At 41.8% G+C, this 26,159-nt stretch overlaps 1 protein-coding gene across 1 annotated transcript in view; it reads right to left on the bottom strand.

Moving 5' to 3' along the window:
- Positions 1-3,096: 3,096 nt before the first annotated feature.
- Positions 3,097-26,159, bottom strand: part of LOC310867130 (neurexophilin-2-like) — a 23,694-nt gene continuing 631 nt past the window's right edge. The window contains exons 2-3 of the mRNA XM_083776950.1: positions 26,149-26,159; positions 3,097-4,208 (exon numbers count right to left, since the gene is read on the bottom strand). The exon at positions 26,149-26,159 is cut by the window's right edge and continues 120 nt beyond it. Coding sequence (XP_083633076.1) covers positions 3,450-4,208; positions 26,149-26,159 — 770 coding nt within the window. The 3' untranslated portion in view covers positions 3,097-3,449. The remainder of the gene's footprint in view (positions 4,209-26,148) is intronic.

A 26,159-nucleotide genomic window follows, 5' to 3' on the forward strand; every position in this document is an offset into this window, starting at 1 on the left:
GTCGAGTTCAAATAAGGTTTAATGTCATAAGAACCTATAATTGATCTTTACAAACAATTTTATTTTAATAAAACAAACCCCCTACTGAATCAAATATTCCAAAATGAACTTTTGTTTTTTACTTACACTATACACACAGCAGTGATCTTATCCTATATTACAGGCGAGGGAAAAAAAATACTTTGAAACAATATTAAAGATGGAGTGCCGTGATTTTTGTACTTTTGACAATTTGTCATGTGTTTAGATGTGACAGTGATTCATTAGACCCCTTGGTGTGGTTATATGCAATGATGTCTTCTTTTAATTAATTGACAGTCAAACGTGCCAATGAAAAAGACTAATATAGTGACATCACACTATCAGCCCCTCTCCTTTTATCATACAACAACAGCTCTGGGTGTGGCTTCAGTTCAGGTGGATCACCACCCACCAGGCATACTTAATGAACTGGTGGGTGTGCACACATAAAAACGACATTTTAACAAATACTGTACACTTTTTTGAAAGAATTATTCTTCCTCCTTATATAACAAAGACCTGATGATCATGTTTTAGGGTGGGGAAAAAATCATGGCACTCCATCTTTAAGTAAGCAAAAAATCAATACAGCTGCTGTATACAGTGCGAGTTTTACAAAACAATGCAGTCTATACAAATGGCAATGAATATGACAGCTATATGATACCACTAGTTTTAACAAACACCAAAAAAATAAAGAACAATTTATATATATAGATATATTTACTGTATCTGGGGAAATGAAAGTAGAAGTGACATCATTTACTCTTAAGCCATAAGTAAAACACATTTAGATTTAGAATTACTGAGACTTCTACACATATACACTTTGCATTGCACGAAAGAGCTGGAACTAAAAACATCAACATAGATCAACTTAGACTTATTTCCTTTATCACACTCTCTTCACTCGTAGCACGTTACAGTGTCATTTACAGTTGTGCAGGAAAAGACTTTTACAAACTAAATAAAACGACACTCTTTCAAACTTCCATATTTGCTTGACTCAATTGATTGGCGTGTATTTGGTCAATGGCACAAGCCCTACCCTAAGCCCTGGATGTGTATGACTAACAACACTGCTTATGGCAGTTACTGTGCAGATGAATTTACAAGTAACAATTTGGAATTTGATTTGTAAGAGATGGCATATTTTCATGATTTGTTCATTGGCGAGGGGACGCAATACTTTTAAACATTTCAACATTTGCCAAAAATTGAGGATCTACATTGTAGATCCTCAATTTCTACAAGCATGGCACTTGCGATCTTGTCGATTGGCTATTTTAGTTTGGTGTAGACTTTAGATGGAAAAAGTGCAGGTGTAACTGTTTGTCCGTGTTCGAGTCTAGAGTCGGTCTAAATTTATCTGACATACTTGGCAGTGCCTGCAATCTTAATTTAAATCCCATTGTTGTTCAGGAAGAATTCCCTACATTTCACCTTTAAAATATATTTTTAAATAGTTTCTTCGCTGCCGGCAACGAGTAAATGAAAATTCTCTGCCTAATTAAAGCCTATTAAAGACAGGCGATGTCAGGGCTCTGTGGCAGAACCATGACAAAGTGCTGTTAATTGTCTGCCAGTTTCACTAAATCCACCTGTCCTGCAATTAACGCTATCACGCGCCTCTCCCTGACACATTAATTTGCCTGCATGGTGGCTCCTGTGGGCGGACATGCTGCTGAGTCCACATCCAGTGAGCAAAAAAAGGGGTTTTCTTTTCACACTGGTTTAGTTGCTGCATCATCATCATCCCATGATTGCGTTGGAAAGACCGCACCACAGTTTATTAAGTAAATCATGGAGCCATCAGATCACGAAAATATGGGTAATGAAGTCCTCCTCCAATAAAATGTTTTATTTTTTTTCCTTTTTTCTGCAGTTAACTCCTCTTGGAGGAATGACTATTGATTGTGCAGAGACTGCCATCAGAGCACCCACATGACATTCTTCTAATCCCACAAACCTATCATGGTTCAATATGTAAATGAAACCTTAACCCACTTTGCTTTGATCGGGTGTGATATTTGCACTTTTTTTATTCATCGATACAGAATTTCTCATTGTGGGACACAGAGTAACTAAATGGCTTCCACTTTTTGTATGAGGAAAACCCCATTAAACAACATAAACATAGTAGAGTATTCTTTACAACATGTCTGGAGAAGGGGATTTTTATATTACATACTGCATGTCGTTGCTTTCGGGTAGAAACCTCAACTCCTTATTCTAACTTTTTGTTGTGTAAATTAACACCCTACTTGATCATATTACAGCGTCACACAAAAATGTCAAACGTAGCAAATCTGCAAGCGATTTGAGCTTGTAGTTCTGCTGTTTTTTTATTTGAATACTGTAGTGTAAAGTTACAGTTATGGAGATTTCCACCCGACAGACGTTGTGATGGTTTAGAGGACTATGTGCAAGATATTGTCAGAATTGATTTGTCATACTGACATTAATTTTGATTCAGAACTGTTGCAGGCACAGTATTATTAGGTCATAGACCGAGCTGATTCATCAAGCCCATTTGAAACATGCTGCATATCTGAAACAAATCTGAAATACACAGGTGGACAACCTTTGTTCTGTAATTAATAGCCAAGTCCATGCTGGCCCTGCAATCAAAGAAAATGCTACCATTTATTCCGAGTTTAGCAGTCCCAAGTTTATGAATGACAAATCTCCTTGTGAATGATAATTCAAATGCCCTTTAAGAGAATCATAGTTTCTGCAAATATTAAATCTTTTCATTAGCTGAGAAAAAAAATCTTCAACGTTAACATCCAAGCAAATCTACTGGTACAGAAGCAGCCAATGTACTTTTTTGCAGGAAATCCATTCTTGCCGGTAGCCTGGCCTAGTGGAACACATCTGGACAGAGTACTAATTACCAAGGCTTTACAGAGGAACACATGTGATGAGGTGTCTCAGAACATGGGATCGCCCAGGGGCTGTGGAGCAAACTCACAATACCAAATCAACCCCTAGACTAGCATTTCTCAACCAGTGGATCATGACCCAATAGATAGAAGCTTCCAAGATAGGAGGGGGGGGGGGGGGGGGGGGGGGGGGGGGTTGTTGCTGTTGGTTAATATTATGTCTATACATAGATTGCCATCTTCAAGGTCAATGCAATACTCAGGTCCCGGTGCAAAACCAGTTGAGAACCACTGATCTTATAGATTAGAGTCCCTGGACACCTAGTGTGTCATCCTATGTGCCGGTATAGTATACAAAATATTTGAATATATAAACCAAATTCAGCGGCGCATCCAGTTCAACTCCATTTAGAAAGCATGTTGCCTGTCCAGCTGTCTCATTGCGTAGGTTGGTATCAAGGGGTTGGTAGGTTAGAGGTTGATTTCAGGTTGACATTAGGGAAGAGAGAGAAATCGGGGAACACATGCTACCAAACGGCTAGATCACCCTGTAGAGGAGTAGGGCGTTTCACTGTGGTAGTTGTAGTCGGGGCACACCTTCTGCACCAGTTTATAGTCCGCGCTGTAGAAGGCTATGTAGATGCATATGACTTTAAAGGGTTTGGAGCACAGCCAGGACACGTGACTCTGCGTATGCTCCTGGTAGCAAACCTTGGACGGATCATTGTTGCACACGGCAGTCTTCTTGTTGCGGTCCGTCTTCTCGTACTCGATGCGACAGTTGAAGGACTTGGTGTCTTTGGTCTCCAGCGAGGCGGTGGACTGCTGGGCGATCTCAAACTCCACCACCTTAGAGGGCGGCACCAGGCTGACCGACACGTTCCCCTGGCCCGTGGAGTTGTGGCGGAAGTACACGCTGAACGTGCCGTTCCCGTGGTCCACGATCTTACCCGTGATAAGCAGGTTGAGCTTGACTGTCTTGATGTTGGAGTGAAAGTCGCCCCATCCGAACATCTTCTTGAACTTGCCGGTCTTGACGATGGGCCGGCGCTTAGCTCTGGCCTGCGCCGTCCCCTGCACATCTGTCTGGTTGGATAACCAGTCCCAGAAGTCCTCTGTGTTCTCTAAATATGTCACTTCCCTCATGTGGCTCTTGAGCCCTGGGGAGCCCCTGGCAAACAGCCGCAGGGGGTTGAGGATGCGTGGGCTGGCCCCTGTGGGAGAGAACTTCTGCTCACTCTCACTCTCCCCCCATTCTATGATTTCCGTTGCTGCTCCTCCCTGCGCTTTCCTGCACGCAACCTTCAGAGAGAACACACAAGGACACAGGATCAGTGAGACAGAAAGCAGAAAGAAAAGTATATTAAATCATTGCTGTCGGGCCGAAACCTCTTATCTCCATATTTTAACTTTTCCTTTTCTTTTTTTTTCTCGTAAATTACTGAGCTTCTGGGGAGAACGTTCAGGGAAAATAGCAGATCTACAAGCTCACAGTGTGTTGTCACAACACGGTCATCTATTTTCGCCAAAGAGATTTGGTGTAGATGGGGAGAAGCAGAGCAAGTACGGAGCCGTCCCCATTCCCCAATCAACTAAGTATTAGTTATTTACTGAGTCTAGGCTCTAGGGTTATATCTTGCGCCACTCCTTACCCCTTATCCCTAAACTTATTTGCCATTTATTACTATTTTGAAAAACATTTTAAAATAGTTCAAAAAGTTCAAATCTACAAGCTCACAACATGTCGATGTAGACCGGCTAGTTGAACAATTTTAAACTGTTTTTCAAGTAGTAAAATATGGCAATTAGGATAAAGGGTAAGGCGTGCTCAAGATGGGGCCATAGAGGTTTTAACCACATGAACCCTTGCATCCCTAGATTCCTGAGATCCAGGGGCATGGGAAGTGGGGATGGATGCGGAGGGAGCTGCAGCACCCCTTGGGGGTGGGGGTGAAAAACATTTTTTGTAGATTATTTTTGTTGATTTCTTTTTTATATGGAATAAAATAGATGTTGAAAAAAGTGTTTAGTAATATGGGTGTCTGTTGCTTAGTTCACTCATTCTTGAGATGAGGGACAAAAGTGGAAAAAACATGTCCCACACATAAGAGCCTTATTTATGTTAAAAATAAATTAATTCATAAAAATAAAAGCACTTGCAAAGTTAAATGTTATACAGTTGTGCATTATTATGCCATTAATTTAATTATAATTGTTTCCATATGCCATCTGAATTAGTTAAAAGCAAGCACTGTACCCAAAAACGCCTGTATTTAGCCTGTCCCCAGCAAGTGGTCACAATTTCAAACTGCTAAAAAAGTGTCTAATACTGTCACAATCACATAAATATACATACTAAATTAAAGTAGATTGTCAACAACATAGCAAACAATATACACAGTTAATTTTAATTTATATTTTCCATTAGATATCTTTCCCTTTCCTTATCAAGAATTTTCTTCACCAATGTGTTTGGAAGGGTGTCTACTAACATATCCCACATTGCTTTATATTCAACCACCCTAGGGGAACTTTTGACAGCTACTGCAAGTTGGGGTACCATCAACAACCTATATAAGGCAAAATGTTCATTATGCTTTAAGTAGCATGTGACATGTCAAACTAGGGAGTTTTCATGATTCTGAATGCATTCCAAGCATTAGCTATGCACGAAGAACACTCCTTGGGCTGAAAACGGCCATAGCCATCATCACAAAATGAGGTCAGCACATTTGGGCAAGTGGATATATGGCCGAATTTAGCCCAAGGGGTTTGACCCCTAGTTTGGCCATAGACTTCCTAGTTTGGCCATAGCCACTTGGTATGGTACCCAACTTTCTGCAGATGTCAAAAATGCCCCTAGGGTGGTTCAATAGAAACCAATGTGGGATATGTTAGTAGACACCTTTACAAACACATTGGTGAAAAAAATCTTGGTAAGAAATGTATTCACAGATTTGACATTATTCTGATAATATTCCCTGACTAAATTGGTAAAATAATAGCAGGTCCACCATTTTTGAAAATGGCTGCCATTGTCACAGGATAAATCTAAATAGTACAACTGTATTCCTCCTCCTTGAAAATGTAGGATTAGTCACCAGAATCAAGATCCTAGGTGGTGTAGAACTTGAGTTATTGGGAAATAACAGCAGGTGGCGGCCATTTTGAAAATGGCTGCCATGGTCACAGGGACAATATAAATAGTACCACTGTATTCCTCATCCTTGAAAATGTGGGATTAGTCACCACAATCAAGATCCTAGGTGGTCTAGAACCTAAATCAGTTAAACTTGTCAACTCCGTCAGATGTTCGTCAACTCCGTCAGACGTTCGTCCCGTGATGTTTTTGTTAATTTCCAAAGAAATAGAAAATTCGATGTTAAATCTTTTGTGCTTATGTATTGAAACACCAACTGAAATGATACGTAATGATTCTTTTTTTTTTTTTTACATGGTTTTCATGTTATAATATTGAAAATAAAGGTTGAAATGACGGATTTGAGAAATTGGATATTTCATAATAGTGTGATATTGGAACAAAACAATATTAAAATAATTGTATTACTTAACTTGATTACTGAAAGCCATTATAAGATAACTGAGGACTTTATATTATTGTTGAAATTATCAAATTCAATTAAAAGGGATTTTAGTGTGTCTGACGGAGTTGACATGAATCAGGTATTAAGTGCATAAATGTCCCATTTTAGAAAGAAATGTTATGCGAAAAACCTGTTCCTTCTCAAGATTGGTAGTTGAGACCTGTGTCTACAAATACATGTATTTGATTTGAATGTATCTTAAAAAAAAAAAAAATCTAGTTTGAAAAAAGTTTTGTCCCTTATCTCAAGAATGGGTGAGTTAGTAGGACCCTTTGTAATAGGTACTGTGTGAGAAAGGAACCTAATGGTTGCACCTCTATTCACATTTGAGCAGGAGAGCGCGTTGCACATAAACTATTGTTTATTGCTGCTGCTGATTCTGCCGCCGTGCAGAAATGGGGTGTTAAAATGTGTGCGTGTCGTGTGTCATTGACCGCCTCTGTGATTTGCACAATACACAGGCTCTTTAATTTCCAATACAAGTAACTATAAAATCCAGTCCAATCCAACACAGACTGTTGGTGAAATAGAACACTGCCTTTGTAGTATTTGTGTGTGTGTACAATGTACATGCTGTGCTACGTGCTAAATAACACGTTTTTACTCCATTGTAAATAATACAAATAAACCCCTAAAAACCCAGTGTTTTTACCTTGCTTACTGAAAGTCACTTTGGATAAAGAACATCCGCTAAATGCCTCAATTGTAAATGCCAATTAGCAAACATTCAGCGAAAATAGCAGATCTACAAGCTCTTGTGACGCATTGTGAGCTTATAGATCTGCTATTTTGGAGAACGAGAAAAAAAGAGGGGATCAATTACAGACCCCCCCCCCCCCCCCCCCCCCCCAAAGTATAGGGTTTAATTAATGGAGATGGGAAATCAATTTCAATGCAATTATGAAATTATAACATTTTGTTAAAATCTTCTGAGAATGACAATATTTGGAATGACTAATCAGGTCAGAGAGAGTGCATGAAATCTCCCCTGGCCTTAATAGGCAAACTGCTCCCAGATCATTACAATTCTGATACTGTAGGCTACTGTATGAATATAGACACTATGCGTCTTCCAATCTAAAACAGTCGCTGTCAAACGTCTCTGTGCCAAGGACCCCATCTAAAAATGGTTTGTGCCAAGGAACCCCTGAAGAGAAGATTTATCTTAACAAAAATTCTAAATCATTCAAAATGTTCCAATACTTTAAAGATATATTTCTTTCATGTTAAAAAATAGCAGATGTACAAGCACACAGCTCACTGCATTTTTTAATAGCCAACATAATGTATGAATCAAGTGGTTATAATGAGTGAGATGCTGTATTAACACATTTTGCCGGGGACAGCCTGGAACAAGGCTCCATTCTAAGGGGGTCCCGATTCCCTACGTCCCCAGCACTATAAAATATCTATTTGGGACTTAAATTAATCTCAGCCGAGACGGTTTCGGGAGTTTTTGCACTGAAAATGCACATATCGTGTGCAGCTACCGTCAGACTAGCAGCACTGAATAAATATTGCCGCTCATATACCGCAGAGATTGTCTTTTGACGTCTCCTGGTCCTGCTCTGTGCCGAGTTCGCCTTTTGATATGAATCTTTTTGGCTCAAAACGAGCTTATTGATTTGCACTTAATTTCTTTAAACGATATGATCCCTGTATACAAAATGTATGTTTTGGGTTAATTAAATAACAATCGTGGCACCCGTTAGGCTACATAGCGATAATTCACTTCCTGGGTCTTGGTTTCCAAGTGAAATGGCTTTCAAACTAAGAGTCTCACCGTATTAAATGAGTACACACAAAAAAATATGTTTGGTACCCCTAAAAAGAATCTGTGCCCCCCTGCTGTGAGAGCCCAAAATCGCTTATGGCTTGGCTGAAGTTAGCCCTGGAACATGACTGCCATGATGATTATCATGACAGTCATGCAGAAACTTTGCCCTGTTTTTTGCGCTCGCTGCATTTCCGTATATATAAACATTCAGATTTCAAATATAAAGTACTCACAAAGTGTCCCACGGGTGTTAGTTAGTAGCAGCGCCAGCGATTAGAATTGCTGCGTCCCGCGTTGTTTAATAAAAAGCATTTTTGTCCGAGCTCCCCGGCTACTTTTTTCAAACGGGGTTCGTTTGGGAAATCCACAGTTGCACACCGGGAGCGCACTCGCCTATTAGTCTGTATTGGCAGGGCGGTCAGCGTACCTATATCGAACACACCGAGTGCCACCCTCCTCCCGACCGATAGGGGTGCGTAGTTGAAAGCCAATGGTAAAATAACACCTCGGATAAAAATGCTTTTTATTAAACAACGCGGGATGCAGAAATTCTAATCGCTGGAGCTGCAACTAACTAACACCCGTGGGACAAATTGTGAGTACTTTATATTTGAAATCTGAATGTTTATATATACGGAAATCTTGTAAATGCAGCGAGCGCAAAAAACAGGGTGAAGTTTCTTCATGACTCTCGTATGAATACGAGAGTCATGAACCATGGCTAGGCTGAAGTATAAATTAGGGTTAAAGTGGTTAAACTTATTCTGATGATATATGAACTAGTTTTGCTGGGAAGGACCCCTCTGGGGGTCCCCGCCCCGGACTCGACTCTGAGAACTAACTGTTCTAAATATTCCCAACAACAATAGCACAGACTTCTAAAGTCGTAAAGTGGGGACAACTCAAGAGTTCTATAATCCAGACACAGTGCAGAGCTGTCATCCCTCCTTGCACCTCAAAGCCTGTTTAGCTTGAGGAGTGATTCCTGGTCTACTTTAGATAAAACTTTAATAATTCATGGCAATAAGCTTAGCTAGTTGTATTAGTAATTAGTTGCGCTGGCTTTCCCCGGGCCTGGTTTTAGGGATCACAGAGAGAAACAGATGTGAAAGCACTGAGCAGCGGCTGCTTGAAATCTTACAGAGCCTGCTAAACGCTACTTCTAGACTAATTATAATCTTTGCTGTAAGCTTAATTGAAGCACATGTGTACACAGCCGACAAATCCAGGTCCATCTATACTGCCATGTGTTTTGTTATACTGCATCACACTTTTTCCACCACATCTGTATCCATTTGTCAACTGAAAAAATGCAATATGTGCCATGGCAGATGTTGAATAATTAAAATACCCCGGCGTGTTGTAATGGCACATAACTTATGATGTGAATTTTGTTGTAAAGGAATGCCGTTCGCTGACCCACACTGCGTGGCGACACGTTAATGTGGAAAGCGGGGCATAATGGCTGTGCTATTTGAGAGCCCATGTGTATAATGTGAAATCAATGCGTCTCTCCCACAGACGACTGACTGACTGGCCCGGGCCATCTATCTATCACTCCTCACGACGATGCTTAATTAAGACAATTCCCCATAAACACAAATGAATGAGGAAACACTGTAATAACCGTCCTGCCGTCCTGCCGCGTAGCTCATCAAATTCACAGGCATTTAATCAACCAATTCCATTCCCCCACATTTCCCCACTGATATCGCAATTTAACAGCATCTTGTGGCAGCTTCGCTTGTTAATTCAATTTGGCTCCTTGAAAGGCCATGAATAGTGGGGCACATTGAACATTAACAGTTTGACTGTTTTTTACGATTAACCCGCATTTTAATCAACCCCCCTTCACTGCCGAGATTGTTGTATTACCTTTAGAGCACACGCTGAATTATTTGGGCTTTTAATCCGCGAAAATCGAGCGAAAATAGCTCCCCCCGTTTGTTATGAACGATCGAACCACCCGCCATCTTGCTACACCGAGAAGAGGCAGCACAGGACCCGCCTCCATGAGGCGTTGAACCCAATGCGTTTGCATTGGCCTCAATTTCCCAGAAGCCCTAGCAGCTCACAGCATGTGACGATTTCCGGTTCATTGTCAACACGAAATGCACCTCCTCTCTTCCTAAGCGGCGAAAAAGAATTTTCTTTTTTTTGTTTACATTACGGCGGATTAAACACATAAAACAAAAGTCGCGTAAGTCTTTTATGGCAGCGACATTAACCTGGAGTAATCCATTCCCGGCACGGAAACTGTTCTTAACATCAGTGAGACAATGTTAGTCCCTATAGGGGGAACTGCTCCACCGCTGCGAAAACAGAAGGAATGGTACTCGTCTACCAGTGTTTCCAGATTTTGCAAGAATATTTGCAACTGGGTTCATGAAAACAAGCCCAAAAGATGCGACTATGCCACACGTAGTTTAAATCCATTTACATCGGCTATCTTGAAGGGGGAAAGGGGGAATTATTTGGAATATGTTTGAAACATTTAAGGGTTGTGTGGCTCCCTGGCTCAACATCTTCAGATGTGTGTCTGTGGACAAATACATATTCATTTGGGGGGTCCTTGACCTTGAACCACGTGGTTTAAAATCAAGCCCAAAACACTGCAACCCTACAAACTGCAAACTACCAATATTGTTTTTTTGTTTGTTTTTTCAGGCAAACAAGCCCCTCTTGAAGCTGCACTGCTTGGGACCCGTCATGTTTAATGAATTATCTTATACTTTGGGCTTGTTTTTCCTGTAAAGTCGCTTATAACAAACATACATGGCAACACTGTGGTCTATGCCCTACCAGCTAAGATATTCATTACACATTGCGGGTCTCAAACGGCGCAGCTTCAAGAGGGGGAAACCACATTCTACTTTTTATCCGTGTTAAACCTCAGGTGAGCTTCTTTGTATGAGGATGATTATAATTGTAAATGAGAGAGGCATCGTTAAGTATCATGAGCAACTGGGGAAATTGCTATGACAACATGGGATCACGTAGTAGGGGACATCTAAATACTAACGCCCTGCGAGAGATGAGGCACAGAGAACTTTCTTTCTCTGTGTGCGTGCACACACACACACACACACACAGTGAAACTTCCTTAAAGTAAACTACAGGAATAATAGTTTCTATGTAACAAGCAACATGGCAAGAAAAAAAAGTAATAATCGAAGGTCTAATGAAGGAGAACTAATCCACAAAAGCTTAATTAAGATTGCTTAATCTGAGTTGCTATGCTATAGGCAGTCCATAGACTAACTTGAAACGACACATTGTTATGATAAAAACCTCAGACTTATTGAGTTGAAATCACTGCAACTCATTTACACAGAGCAAACCACCGCAAAGCAAGCACCCTGCCAACATCAAGGAAGACTCTAAACGGGCTGTAGGCCTACATATTGTTGCTGTCGGCCAGAAACCGCTCAATTTTAAAACTTTTTGTGTTTTTTCATAAATTATCGTCCTACTTGATGCAGCATCACACTAAAGCAATTAGAAGTAGCACATCCACAAGCTTGAAGTGCCACATTTTGAGCTTCCATGTGGATCTTCTACTTTAGCTATTTTTTTAATTTGAATCCTGAAGTAAGTTTTGGACATAATGAGGTTTCCACCCGACAGAAACGATATACATACAGTACCTTTCTGTAGGCATTAGGACTCAGGAGTAGAACCTGAACTCTACACATGCTCACACTCGGTGAGTATGAAATATAGCCCCATAAGTGTCCATTTTAAATATTACAGATTTACTGTCACATCCATGTAGCTGTGGCATATTTTATTTCCATTCCCTATTTGTCACATATTGTATCTCTGAATTTCAATCGTATCATGTATAAACTTAGATTTTCTAATGTGATGTATGTGCCACAATATTTCATAACCATACTTGCATGGAAAGGTAGCTATTTACACATCCACAAAGCTCAACTGCTTGAATGCAACATTAAAGCTTGCATCCTTCCTCACAGCACAGTGAGTTAATAATGCGGCAGTCAGTAATAAGTAGAGGTGATGGTGGAACTCGTGGACTGACAGTGGAGCAGCGATAGGAAGCCAGCCACACACTGGTCAGGGTGAATCAGGCCGGACATTCATCTGTAATGAGCATTATGGAGCTGGCTGCCTGCTTGTCCCATGGGCAGACATATCTTTTAGAGGCCTGACATAAAGGTAATTGCCACAGTGACCAGAACTAGCCTCTAGAAAGTTATTAAGAAGCCAGTGACATCTGGCTCACTGGATCATCTGAGGAGATGCTGTTAAATTGCATTTTTTTTGTGGCGAGCTAAAGCCGGCTGGCGACATATTGTGCTCCACAGTGATGGGTTCTGGGCCGCGGGCTAGGCTGCAGTCCTGGTTTTTGATAGCGTCACTGGAAATCTGATGTTTTGTGCACACATTGTGCACACTCATGATGATTCGAAAGCAGTCCCCCCACAGCCCTCTCTATTGTCTTTCTATATATCAGGGCTGTTGTGTCATCTTCATTGTCTCCAAAAAGTTCTATTTTTGCACCTTGCTACTTGAGAACGACAATAATCATCTGTCGTGTTTTTTCCATGGACCCGATCCCCCCAACCCCCCGCTGCCTCCAGCACATAAGGTGGGGATATGTGCCTGGGGAGAATTGGTTTTAGACATCTTCCTCGCAATAAACAAAATGGGTAATTAACCTGCTCATCGGTGCAAGCAGTGCAGCTCCAACGATGCACTCCACTGTTCTTCATGGATTTATCTGTGCAAATTGACCTCACGTTGGTGGTGCAATTCATTTCCCTGCTAATTTTCTGTGTCTGAAGCGTCATTAACTTGATGCCTTTCGTAAGAAATGTGGATGTCCCGCGTAAATGACTCTGGCTTAATAAACCCCATATACTTAGTTGACCAGAGTCGCCCAGGGGTCTGTAATACTTTGTATGCTCCTTCTTTCCGTCTACACCAAATCTCTCTCTCTCTCTCTCTCTCTCTCTCTCTATATATATATATATTATTGCCAGGCATTAGCCAGACAATTAAAGGCCTTTTCATTTTTCCACAAGAGTGCCTTGGTCTCTTCCCTTTTTCACAAATCAATTTTGTCACCCATTTGTACCAAAGAGCACTTTGTTGGGGATTTTTACTCCAGCCAAACAGGTGCGCCCCTTTCTCTATGTTTTCTACATTCTGAGCTTGTTGATCAATGAAATTACCACAGAACAGGTTGCTGCTAGTGGTGGTAACCTGCAATTTGCTAGGGGAGATTGACTGAAGCCTGTCTCTTCAACACCCTATCCTCTCCCTGCCATTACAGGGGCATATCATCTGTAGTGATTCACACAAAGTGCATGGTTCCAGGGGGGAGAGAGAGAGGAGCCCTGGAGGCCCTCCGGGGCAGCTGGGCAACCAGGGCGCTGCAGTCAGTCTACACCCTTTCTTCCTGCAGAATAGATTGCTGCCCTGATGGTTGCAACAGCCTCACGCTCCACAGCAATCACTCTTAATCAGAGGCCGGCCAGGGGAGCACATGGCAGGTGTTTCAGCCGCACAAAGAGGAGGATCGCAACAGCAAATCCACACTGCGGGCATCTTACCTGTCACTCAGGGCTCGAGTTGATGCATGGATGCATGCGTTTGGAAGCGTACATATGTGGGTGTGTACATTACCTGCTTATGTGTGTGCAGAGCCTGTGTCGTGTGTGTGTGTGTGTGTGTGTGTGTGTGTGTGTGTGTGTGTGTGTGTGTGTGTGTGTGTGTGTGTGCAGAGCCTGTGTCGTGACTTGTGTGTGTGTGTGTGTGTGTGTGTGTGTGTGTGTGTGTGTGTGTGTGTGTGTGACTGCATTCGTGGACTGCGTGCATGTCGGCACGTTTATCCGTCAGTGCATGTGCACTGTATGTACAGTACGTGCAGCCTATCTAGAGTCCTATAGTATAATCCCTAAGGCCATTACCACCTGAAATCTATGAGAGAGCGATAGGCCACAACATGGTCAGCTTGATGCTTCTTAATACTCAGACCTTACTTTAATACCATAAGTCTTCTGCTGCAGGTGTCCCCTAACACTAACTGACCAGTCGAAGACCCACAATTGATGAAACGGTTGGCATTAAGTAAGCTGTACATAGTAGTCACGTTGCCGGCTATATTTCTGACCACTCTGGGAAGCCATATGTTTTTGCCTCTGTGGGCAATGGGCACCACCACCTTTTTTGTGCGAGAAACAGGAACTTGGTTGGACTCCTCCCCTTTCTTATTTCACTTCCTCCCGGGTCCTTCTGCGTTTATTCCTCCTAACAACAACACTGCATGTTTAAGGCAGTGGTGCTGACAGATACTGCTAGATTCATTACTGACTTTAATTTTTTTGTGATTTTGTGATGACGGCTATGGCTAAGAAACGGTTTGGAACCGCTGTTCCAAGTCAACAATGACGTGTTATGTTTCTTGTCATACCAACCTCATCATCTCTTAATGATGATGGCAGCTTCTGAAGGGCTAGCTTGCAAATGGAGTATCAGCTAATTGAGTAAGTCACCAGCTGTGTACACATTTAGCAGTTAAGTCAATGTGTATACAGTTAAGTATTGCAAAGCCAAGGTGACAGAGTAAGCAGTGGTGAATTCTATGCTTTCATCAGAATAGTAGTACATCTGATATCACCTACTCCACAGTACAGCTCAGCTCTGTTACTACAATCCTAAAAGATCCCAACGCTATAGTAACTGAAAGGCATGCATTGTTTCTTTGCACCTCTACCCTCTGATTATTATGCTTTTACACGCATGCACGCGCACGCACACACACACACACACACACACACACACACACACACACACACACACACACACACGTGTTTGAAAACAACATAATACTGGCTTTGGTGAAGTGGGACGTTTTTTTTGTTACTTGGGAAGTTAGTGTGCAAAAGCATTAGGTGTAAATGTAGGATGTCAGGAGGCTGATGATGCTAACTATAATTGATAACCTGATGATAAGCTGTCTCTGTAAGATGCAGAGGTGCTAACGAGACGTGCCCTCTGCTGAAGGTGCGCAAAGATGCAGTGGTGGAAAGTAACTAAGTACTGTACTTAAGTACAATTTTGAGGTATTTGTACTTTACTTAAGTAATTCCAATATTATACTTTTTACTTATTTGAAAACTTGAATTACTAGTTACTTTGTAGATTTGGATTATTATTACAAAACATGCATTAACCACTACAGCCCTATATACAGAGGAGAGGGGAGGCGAAGGGGAGGGGAGGAGAGGAGGAGAAGGGAATGGGATGGGAGGAGAGGATTGGAGAGAGGAGGCGAAGGGAACGGGAGGGGATTGGAAGGGAGAGGAGAGGAGGCAAAGGGAAGGGAAGGAGACGAAGGGAAGGGACGAGACGAGAGCCGTCAGGTAATCTGGAATACTTGTGTTATCTCAGCACCTGCCACATCTGACAGCGGTAAAGCCGCGTGAACACTTCACTTTCAGGCAGGTGTTACCTTTTAACGCATCATCACTTTGGTAATCCCCTTACATGGTCAAAGCACTGACTCCTGCCATGCCTCCCCGACACCTGCATCACACCTCCTAGGGCCTGATAGGAGGGATTCAGGCGGATAATACTGTACCACATCACATGCAGCGTGTACAGTAATTTTCACTTTCTTGACCAATAATGTACATTTCGTTCCCTGCAGAACGATGGCAAACAGTGCATGTTTGGTGCTGTAGAACTCCTTGGGTGTTAAATGAGCTGTGGTATTTTATCGCGTCACACACACACACACACACACACACACACACATTTGGTGTTCAGCTTTCAGTTTGTTCTCGCTTTCATCTCAGACGTGTAATCCTGACGTTTCTCTCGCCGAGCGATTTCTCTCTCTCTCTCTTCTTGACAACCTCAATTTCACGTTTTGTTCACCTCGGAACTGTGTATAAACGGGGAGATAAATTCGGCTGTTTTGTGCCTTGATTCGTTCCTGTACGTGCGTCTCGCCCTGACAGATACGCTAAATTTGACAGAGCGAATGTTTCTGTTCTCTGTGCAGATTGAACCTTGACTGATATAGGAGAAACATCTGCCCTTTCCAGGAAGAAACGAAATACGAAAAAGGCCTCACTTCTTTTGTTGTTCTCTAAATCTTTACTTGGAAACATGCAGCTCTGAAAACAGTTTCTTCACAAGAAATAATTATGCAAAGACAGAAGGGAGCTGACAGCTCTTGAGTAGGGCTAAAAATGATATGATGGTAAAACGGAGAACTCACACTTCAGAGGTGTAGGAGAGAGAACGCAAATCACCAGGAACAATCAGAAGGCTTATTTATTATGCTTATTTAGTCTCCACAGGAATTTGCAGGGAAAAAGTCTTGATTCCGCAGAGAACATTCCTAATTCAGCGGAGAACAATCCTTGATTCTGTGGCTTAGTTAATATTCCATTAACTTATTTAACCTAAAATGACCAGTTATCATTATCAAGCTACATTTTATTTTGTTTTAATAATCAAGTAAAATCTTTTATGAAATAGATACAACTAGAACTGCACTCTGTCGAGTGCATACTTGCTTGTTGCGCAAGCAGAGCGCGCAAGTACTTTCGACCGCTACAAACTGTTAAATCTCAGTAAATGACTACTTGTGCCTGATGCGGCAGTGGTGCCAGATTACATACATGTATACATAGGAGCATTACCTTTAATCCTCCCAACACTAAAACATATCGTCATTACGTCACTATCGAAAACCAATTACACTCTGGCATTGGGTCCTTTAATCCACATCTTTATGTCATAATTGACAGCTAGTTATACATATGTATATGTATATGTAATTTGAAAGTTGATTAGCGGTATACTGTGGTTACTTTGCGCCGTATGCACCGTCCCAGCCGTCCCGCCAATTTTGATGCGTATGCACCGTCCCAGCAAATGACGTAATGACTAATTGTGCCTGATACGGCAGTGGTGCCAGATTACATACATGTATACATAGGAGCATTACCTTTAATCCTCCCGACACTAAAACATATCGTCATTACGTCACCACCATCGAAAACCATTGGTTTTATACATAATACACATACATAGTATATGTATAACTAGCTCTCAATGATTACGTAATAAAGATGTGGATTAAACGACCCAATGCCAGAGTGTAATTGGTTTTCGATGGTGACGTAATGACGATATGTTTTAGTGTCGGGAGGATTAAAGGTAATGCTCCTATGTATACATGTATGTAATCTGGCACCACTGCCGCATCAGGCACAATTAGTCATTACGTCATTTGCTGGGACGGTGCATACGCATCAAAATTGGCGGGACGGCTGGGACGGTGCATACGAGTCCTGGGCGAAACTAGTACTTGCGCGCTCTGCTTGCGCAAGTAATTAATTGTAATTATGGATGGGTCTTAAAACAAATATTGCAAGAATAGTTTTTGGGGATACAAAATATTATTATTATTATAAAACTCCTGGCTATATAGGGCCACATTGCTCATCAAGGCTTACTGTTACGCTGAATTCACACCAGTAGCGGAGAGGTTCTATCTATGCATTGTCTATGGCAGAGTACACCAAATCTATTAGCTGAAAATAGTCAATCTACAAGCTCACAAAAATGTGTCGCGTTGTGAGGCTCAAGTGGTTAATAATACACTGTTGTATCGATGCTGCATTATTGACTTCGACTAGAACGTAGGGAGGGGGTTGTCGCTAGAGACGGTCACACTTGAAATGACGGCAGTCCTGCTGATGGACCCAATGAACAGTGGGATTTGTACCTTAGATGTGAACCGTACGTGGTCACAGTCATGTGGGTTCTGCCCAAACACTGCATGGCGAATGCCCTCCACAAATCCTCACACTCCCTAACCTTAACCACCAAACCCATGCCTATAAGCCTAAACAGACCACTAGTGGCTATGAAATGTTAAAAAAGCAGTATAGTGTATGTTTGTCAAATGTATCAAAGTAGTAAGTGACATTTCATAAAGTGAGAGTTCATAGAAATTTAAGAAAGGTTTAAGCTATTTGCTAAAGCACAACTTCACCCATTTTCAACCTATTTCCATAGATTGGTCCTCACTAATGCTCATTATAAATTATGGAACCTTTTCTGTGTCCTTTAAATATTACGTTTCTCTTCTGTTTTTGTACAAATCAAAGGACTGTGTTATGCCTTCTTATATACTATATACAGTATATATTGTTGTGGGGACAGATGGGTTGGGGTCCTTGAGGATTGTTGGTTCATAGCTTATAAAACAGGATGAGAATCTGTTCTACACACACAGGAGTTGGACAAAGACAGAAACTACCAGTAATTAATGACTTGTTTTTAGCAGCATTGAGTAAGTGGTGGTGGTGGGGGGGAGACAAGGGAGAAGATGCTGAGATGCAGAGCTACTCAATATTGTCGCGGTCAGGCTGAAACCTCTTATCTCCATATTCTAACTTATTGTGTTTTTATAAATCATAGGCGGCCGCCCTGGCGCCGTAGTGTAGTGGTTATAGAGCATACCGGTATGCGTGCCATGCGGAAGGTTATGGGTTCGAACCTTGCCTGTGGTCGACATCAGCAAGGGCATGTGGTCGCAACAGGTTCCTAACACCAAATTTAATGGGTTCAGATTTGAGCCAAGTCTCCCAAGGCGGCGCGTCTGAGGCCTGTCCTGGATGGGGTATCCGGACGTAAAAACTAATCCAAATTATGATCATGCTACAGCATCACACAAAGGCATCAAAAAGCACATCCACAAGCTCAAAACACTGCACGATACGAAACGACGAGTTTTGAGCCTGTAGATCTAATAACTTATATTAATCCTCAAAAGTAACAGTTTAGGATATATGAGGTTTCCACCCGACAGAGTGTCATTGCTGTCGGGCAGTAACCGTGTATCTACATATTTCAACTTTTTATGTATATAATCTACTTCGTCATACTACAGTGTCACACACAAAAGTAGAACTTTCCTTTGTTTAAATATTTCTCTATATATAAATATCAAAAATATAGCAAATCTACAAGCTCACAACGTGCTGTGAGCTTGTAGATTGCCTATTTTAGATTTTTTGTTTCTTCTTCTGTGAAAGTCTGTCTGTGGGTGTTTCTTTTTTAAATACATATTAATTGAACCAAAGGAAAGTACTAAGAGCTTGTGACTGTTGACTACATTGGATCCATTAGATCCCCATTTCCTAAAGGGAAACCGTTTTGGACATACATGGTTTCCACCCCAACAGCAAGGGTTTAGGATGACGCTGATCCTGCTGAGAGTTAATGACACAGCCATAAGGCAGCGGAGCATCTAGATCGAACGCCGTGCCTTGGGCTTCATGTCTGCCATTAAAATTCATCGCTGTGGACCAAAAAGCGGCTAATTCAACATCATATTTAAACATAATGTCCCTAACGCCAGTGCAGGTGTGACCGGCAGAGCACTCCCCCCCACCACCACCACCACCACCCCCTCTATCGGAACAGCTCAGCACTTTCATCCATCGTAAGCATTAACTATTGTGTGGGAACTCAGAGAACTGCAAGACTGCAGTGGCTTGGAGGGCCTCTGTCATCGTGTGCAAACTGGGCATTAAAGACTTTCAACCTGGCATCCCTGTTTTGGGCAGGCCATTTTTATAGGTCATTTATAATTATTAATTAATGAATTAAGTAATTGTAAACATTCTTTAAAAGAAATCTACAATTTCTAAAAAGGTCAAAACTATTTACAAAGATTTCAAAAAATGTAAAAAGGGAAAGAAAAGAGAAACAAAGAAAAACATAACTGCCAGGTGCAGAAAGCTCTCATTTATGAACATCTACAGTAATCAGTCTGTGTGCCGCAGCCTCTGCCTCAGCTCATGCCTTCACGTTGCGGCGTTCAGAGTATGGGTTTTATGCCGTTCAGACGATGGCTTTTATGGCTTAAAGGCAGCCTAGAGACGAGGCAGCCAATCATGAAAAAGTGTCTACTACGATCGCTACTAGAGGTAATAGCAAATCCAGTATTCCAGGCGCTTTTCAAGCACCTGGCAAAAAGCAGCTACAGTAGCCTATATGATGTGATGTGCTGTGAGCTTGTACATGTGCTGTTTTTGTTATTGTTCTATGCACGAAGTACATTGTGGTTAACTATTATGAGAGGAGCCCAGCATGAGAAGTACTGCATGCACGCTTTGACAGCCTCCCCTGCTGTATGTAAGACTATCAGGGGTCATTGTCAATACGGTCGCCATTACCAATAGCTAGAGGCCTATCAATCACACACCTCCTCTTGGTCTTCATTTCAACAACTGAAACGTATCAATGGATTTATTGCCAGTGCGTGCAGAATTATGACTGATGAACTGAAGATGGGATATTGGTAGGTCGTTGCAGTCCTGTCAATACGGTCCGTGGCGTGGTGGTTACTGTCGCTCGTCTACGCGTACGGAAAGCCACACAGGCTGGGAGAATTTCTCCCAGGGAAATGACCAACCTTTGGTTCAGAGGGCCGAGGAGACCAAACATATGGGCTGAGAACTGCAAATGTCACAGACACTATTGTTTATGAGGGATTACCACGTCGAGCCTTCTGGCTAGAGAGACTGTGACCCCAATATGAGCACAGATACACATCGGCAGGGGTGGTAAAGCTCCAAAAATGATTCCCTGGATGTCGTGTCCCATGTCCACCTGGTCTAATACGCACATACAGGCCCGGCATGCGCATCAGTCGATCCATGTTTAATCAATACCCACCACAGATGTTTCTAACAGTCTGCCAGGCTGAATGCCACCACTGTCCCTTCAGAGACATTCTTTGGTCTTCTCTTCCCTACAAATTTCACTGGTATTTAGTTATTTATTTTGAGATTTTAACCACATAAGCCATACAGTATTATACTTTGTCGTATTTTGATAGAATAATAATAGCTGTGGGTTTTCTACTTAAAACCGGGAAAGCGGTTGCGTGTCATTTTAGTTTGTATCGTTGGCTATTCAAAAATAGCAGATGTACGTTGTATGTTTTTGAAAAATCTTGAAACTGTGAGAACTACAGAATTAGAAGGCATTTGTAGAATCGGCCTCACGTCTTAATGGGTTTTCATGGGTCTTACATTTTCCTTTGCATGTTCTGTAAAGACATTTGAAACGTGACACTTTGGAACATTTTCGCCTAAAACACATGCCCAAAACAGGGCTGTCAGCCAGGTTGAAAGTCGTTAAGACTATCTCTCTCCCTCTCTGCCCCCCCCCCCCCCCCCTCTCTCTCTGCGTCCCTCTCTCGCCCGCTTTTTTACAAGGCAAATTCCTGAGAGAGGGGTGTGAGGAGCAGGACCATTGCGCCAGGGGTGTGAAGAATATAAACACTGTTTCTTTTCTCTTTTTTAATATAAGGGATAGGGAGGGAGGGGGTTGGTGTGTGTGTGTGTGTGTGTGTGTGTGTGTGTGTGTGTGTGTGTGTGTGTGTGTGTGTGTGTGTGTGTGTGTGTGTGTGTGTGTGTGTGTGTGTGTGTGTGTGTGTGTGCGTGCGTGCGCAGTGTGTGTGCATAGGGGGGAGGGCGCTTGGGGAGGATAGGATGGGATGGGGGGGTGCTCTGAATGAACGAGGACCTTATCACAGCCCAGCAGCTCTGTAATTCGCCGCCATGATAAAGTGGCGGAGCAACGGAGGAGAGGGGAGAAAAAAAAACCTTACAAGGCTGTGGCACAATCCAAAGACGGATTAGGTTTTTCTGACATAAGCTTCCTGAAAAACTAATCAATCAGCCCATGCCGTATTATCAGAGGCGTTGAGATTAAAGAGGCATCCTGCTAATCCTCCCCACAACCACCACTGTACATTTTATTACACGTCGTCCCGCCCGGTGTCGGTTGCCTTTAAATATACAATAAATAAATAATGAACTCGGACCTAATTGAGCATGAGGGAGAAGGGGAAAAGAGGGTGAAGGGGCCCTTGGAGAGAGAGGGAATTTACCAAGACTTGTTTGACGTGTTTTGTTGGGGAGACAGGGATAAACGTGTAAAGAAAAAATAACCCCCTTTTTTCCCGACTTTGAATTGAGCTGCACTGGCTCATGCCCAAGATATATGCTCCATCGTCATTAGGATGGTGTCGCCTTACTTAAAATAGCAGATCTCACAACGTGTTGGAAATGCGACGCGTTGTGAGCTTACAGAACGGCTCTTTCCGGGCCACAACAATGTCGTGCGACAAAGTCTAAATTGTTTGCTTTAGTCTGTTGTACTACAAAAAGAATGAATGCATGGGACAATTTTTTATAATAATAATAATAAATAAAAGGCTCTGGTATATTGTGATTACCGTACGAGAATCCAAAACTGCACAGACTTAACAGTACCGATCTATTTCTGATATTGTCATTCTATAGAATTTCCATGATAAACGCTTCAAATGAAACATTTTGGACATGTCATTATATAGGTGAAAATTGACCAAAAAGAAAGCAAACAGTAACAGTGGAAAATAGCAGAGCTACAAGCTCACAGCACATGGCGCCCATGATGTGTTGCAAGTTTAGAGACTGGTTAATTTCACTATTCGTAGTACAGTGAAGTATATATACTGTATATACTGTAGTTGTAGTAGCTTAAGTGGTTAAATGTGATGCCCGTTGCGTTTACGTTGTAGGAATGACTTCAATTGGTGTAGAACCCGCAGACAAGGAGACAAGATGTCTTCCTGTTCGCTCATGTGCAGCCGGAACCATGTCACTTTCATGCATCACGCTCTTCTGTCTGCATATCCTTGGCCTTGTGCTGGGCCAGATTTTGCGAGAGAAATACCGGTAAGCAAATACATATTCATTTTGAGGTCCTTGACGTGAAAATGTTTGAGAACCACTGGTTTAAACAACATTAGAGAACAAGCCCAAATAATCAACTACACTTTAGAAACAAGCCTAAAAATACCATTATTTACAAGTGACTTAACGGAAAAACAAGCCCAAAGTCACTTCTAATAAGAGGAGAGGGCAACACTGCACGTGATGCATTTTTATGCTAGCACTGATCCGCTTGGCACAGGCCCCCTCATGGATGCTTTGTTGTGACATAATATTACCAAACAGCGGCGCTTCCCTAGCAGTCAGTCAATCAGACACCAAGGCCTAATAGACTTTGTCATTGTCTCCTCGCCTGCTAATCCAGAGCGGTGTTGCGAAACACTCTCCCTGTTTAAACTAACACACTCAGGGCTTTTCTGTGTCACAAACACAGATTCCACCCCACCTCACTCTCTCTGCCTAAAATCTGCAGAATGAAAGCCGAGAGAGTGGTGGTGGTGGTGGGGGGAGGGTGGGGTGGCAGAGAGCAAAAAGCTCAAGTAGGTTTTGTCCTCATCTACATTGTTCTGCTGTCACTCCTCCGAGGTTGAGACTGCAGAAGATGTCATAAGGAAGAATAGATTCTCATAGCGAGGCTTTGACCCTCTTATCTGTCCCCGGGGTACGGCACAGATGGATGCCGTGGCCACATACTTCTCACTGTACGATGCATGTTTTGCGTGCACACATGTGAGTGTGTGTGTGCGTGCGTGCGTGAGCGTTGGCTTGCTGCTGAAGCATCTGCCAACATCCGTGACATAGGATGGTATTTAATAAGGGCCAATATGTCCCCGGCAGTCAGCAGTGGGTTCCGCTGGGAGGGGGGGGTGTACTGAGGCGTGTGAAGGAAGACACTCCAGGGAGCCAGGCTCTGTCTCTCTGGAGGGAGAATTCCCAAAGGCACATGGCCCATTACAATCTCTGCTCAGACCAGACAGACAGTGGTCTGTGGCTAGCATCGGCATTCGGCACACCTCAAGGCTATCTTTAAGGAGGCACCTCGCTGAGGATGGCATTGATGGGAAAAAACATATTCAATCATTTTTCGGTTCGTGTCGGGGCATTGTTAAACTCAATAAAGCATTGAGGCCGATAAAGTGTTAGCTATATTCAGCTACCCAATGCGGGACAGTATCTATCTATCTGTAGCCTTTGCTGGGGAAAAACGATTATTAAAACCATTTTTAATATGTCCCTAAATCGTGTGATCTTTCTTTGAAGAGCTTAGTTATGCAATGAAAATAGCATTAAAGGCCACAACGGGGCTTTCACGCAACAGCTTAAGACGCACAATCTTCGGTAAATACAAAATAATTTCCCATGGCTAAGTGTGGACTTATGATTCAGTCATATTGTATATGTTTATCTCATGCAAATACAGACTCAAGACCTTTGGAATCAGCTTTTGTGGCTTGTGATTCCTCACAGCCGCATGTCGCTGTACTTGACTGTCATTTTCTTTGGCCCCGCTTGTCGTTGACCCAGACCTATCTCATTACAACAAAAACTATCTGAACATCAAAAGCCTGAGGTTCAAACCAAGAGGGTCAAACCTGCACAAGTGCATAGGAGGAAAGTGAAATAAATTGATTGCTATTTACCACAAATGGCCACATGATGAAGTGATTGTGAAAGCGGATAATAATACTGATGGCCTGGTCATGAATGATGATTCTATAACACCGGATTCATACTTGGTTGCGGCATTGTCTCACACTGAGAATAGACGATCAACATTGTAGATCGTCTTGTAGATTCTACAAGCTCACAGCGTTGTGAGCTTGTAGATCGCCTGTTTTCGGTGAGAGACCTATAAATCAGGCGTTAAACTACAGAGGCTGCCGTCCAGAATACGGTACCAGACTGCAGTCTGACATACAACTACGAAGCAATGTGTTTTCAGCTTTCTACTATAGCTAGTGTTGAATCTAATTTGAATCCTTAAAAGTAACAGTTTTAGACGTAAGGTTTCCACCCAACAGAGATGATATAAGAATAGAAAGGAATAACTCCTGTCCTCAAGAGTGAAGACCCTGCGGAATCTTAGCAGTTTCTGAGCTATTATTTAACTACATTTTCATTGTTTTTAATAATACAGAATGCTTAACAATGCAGTGTAATTATAATAAGTGTGATAAATGACAAATAACTCTTAATTGGAATAAGGTAATCTGTTGGATTTTGGTATAAAATTTACTTTTGTACAAATTATACAGTTTTTCAAGTAAGCCTCACAGTGGCAAAGAAAAATAAACATAGTTGAATACTTCAATCAGAGTATAAGGAACATAATAGTTTGCATATTGCTGAATATTATTCAACAATATTATATATAGCCTAATATTGTTGGTCATGTGCCAACATCACAGCCCTTCAAATTTGGAATCCCAGTTAACAAGGACGGTATTGAAATTTCATGCAAGTCACCAAAATACAGTTAAATTGAAATAGGCTACACGCATGCACGCACGCACGCACACACACACACACACACACACACACACACACACACACACACACACACACACACACACACACGCACACGCACACGCACACGCACAGTATATTACATTGATGCTGAGATGTATTTAAAATGAATAACTACTAACTAGCCACTTGTTTTTAATATGATAGTGTTTTAGAAAATTGCCAACACCTTCAGCTAACATAACATGTTTAAAACAACTCTCTAAGCATCGAAGATGAATAACAAGAGATAATGTAATGTATTGTTAAAACTAGGATAATAATAATAATAATAATAATAATAATAATAATAATAATAATAATAATAATAATAATAATAATAATAATAATAATAATAATAATAATAATAATAATAAAAGGCGTTCATAGGTACTCATTACCTGCTGGGGAAAATGCAAAACATGCTCTGCAGCTTCAAGCCAACAATATGGAAAAATAATATGTAGCCTGGCTAGCCTTATATATGCCAGTAGGCTACCTGAATGCTGCTCTCATAAATAAATAAATCACTTGTCATATAAATGACTAAGTCGCCATCATCTCACCTGGTGCAGGA

The sequence above is a fragment of the Protomyctophum parallelum genome, assembly GCF_964188405.1.
Source record: "Protomyctophum parallelum genome assembly, chromosome: 11".
NCBI classification, from domain to species: Eukaryota; Metazoa; Chordata; class Actinopteri; order Myctophiformes; family Myctophidae; genus Protomyctophum; species Protomyctophum parallelum.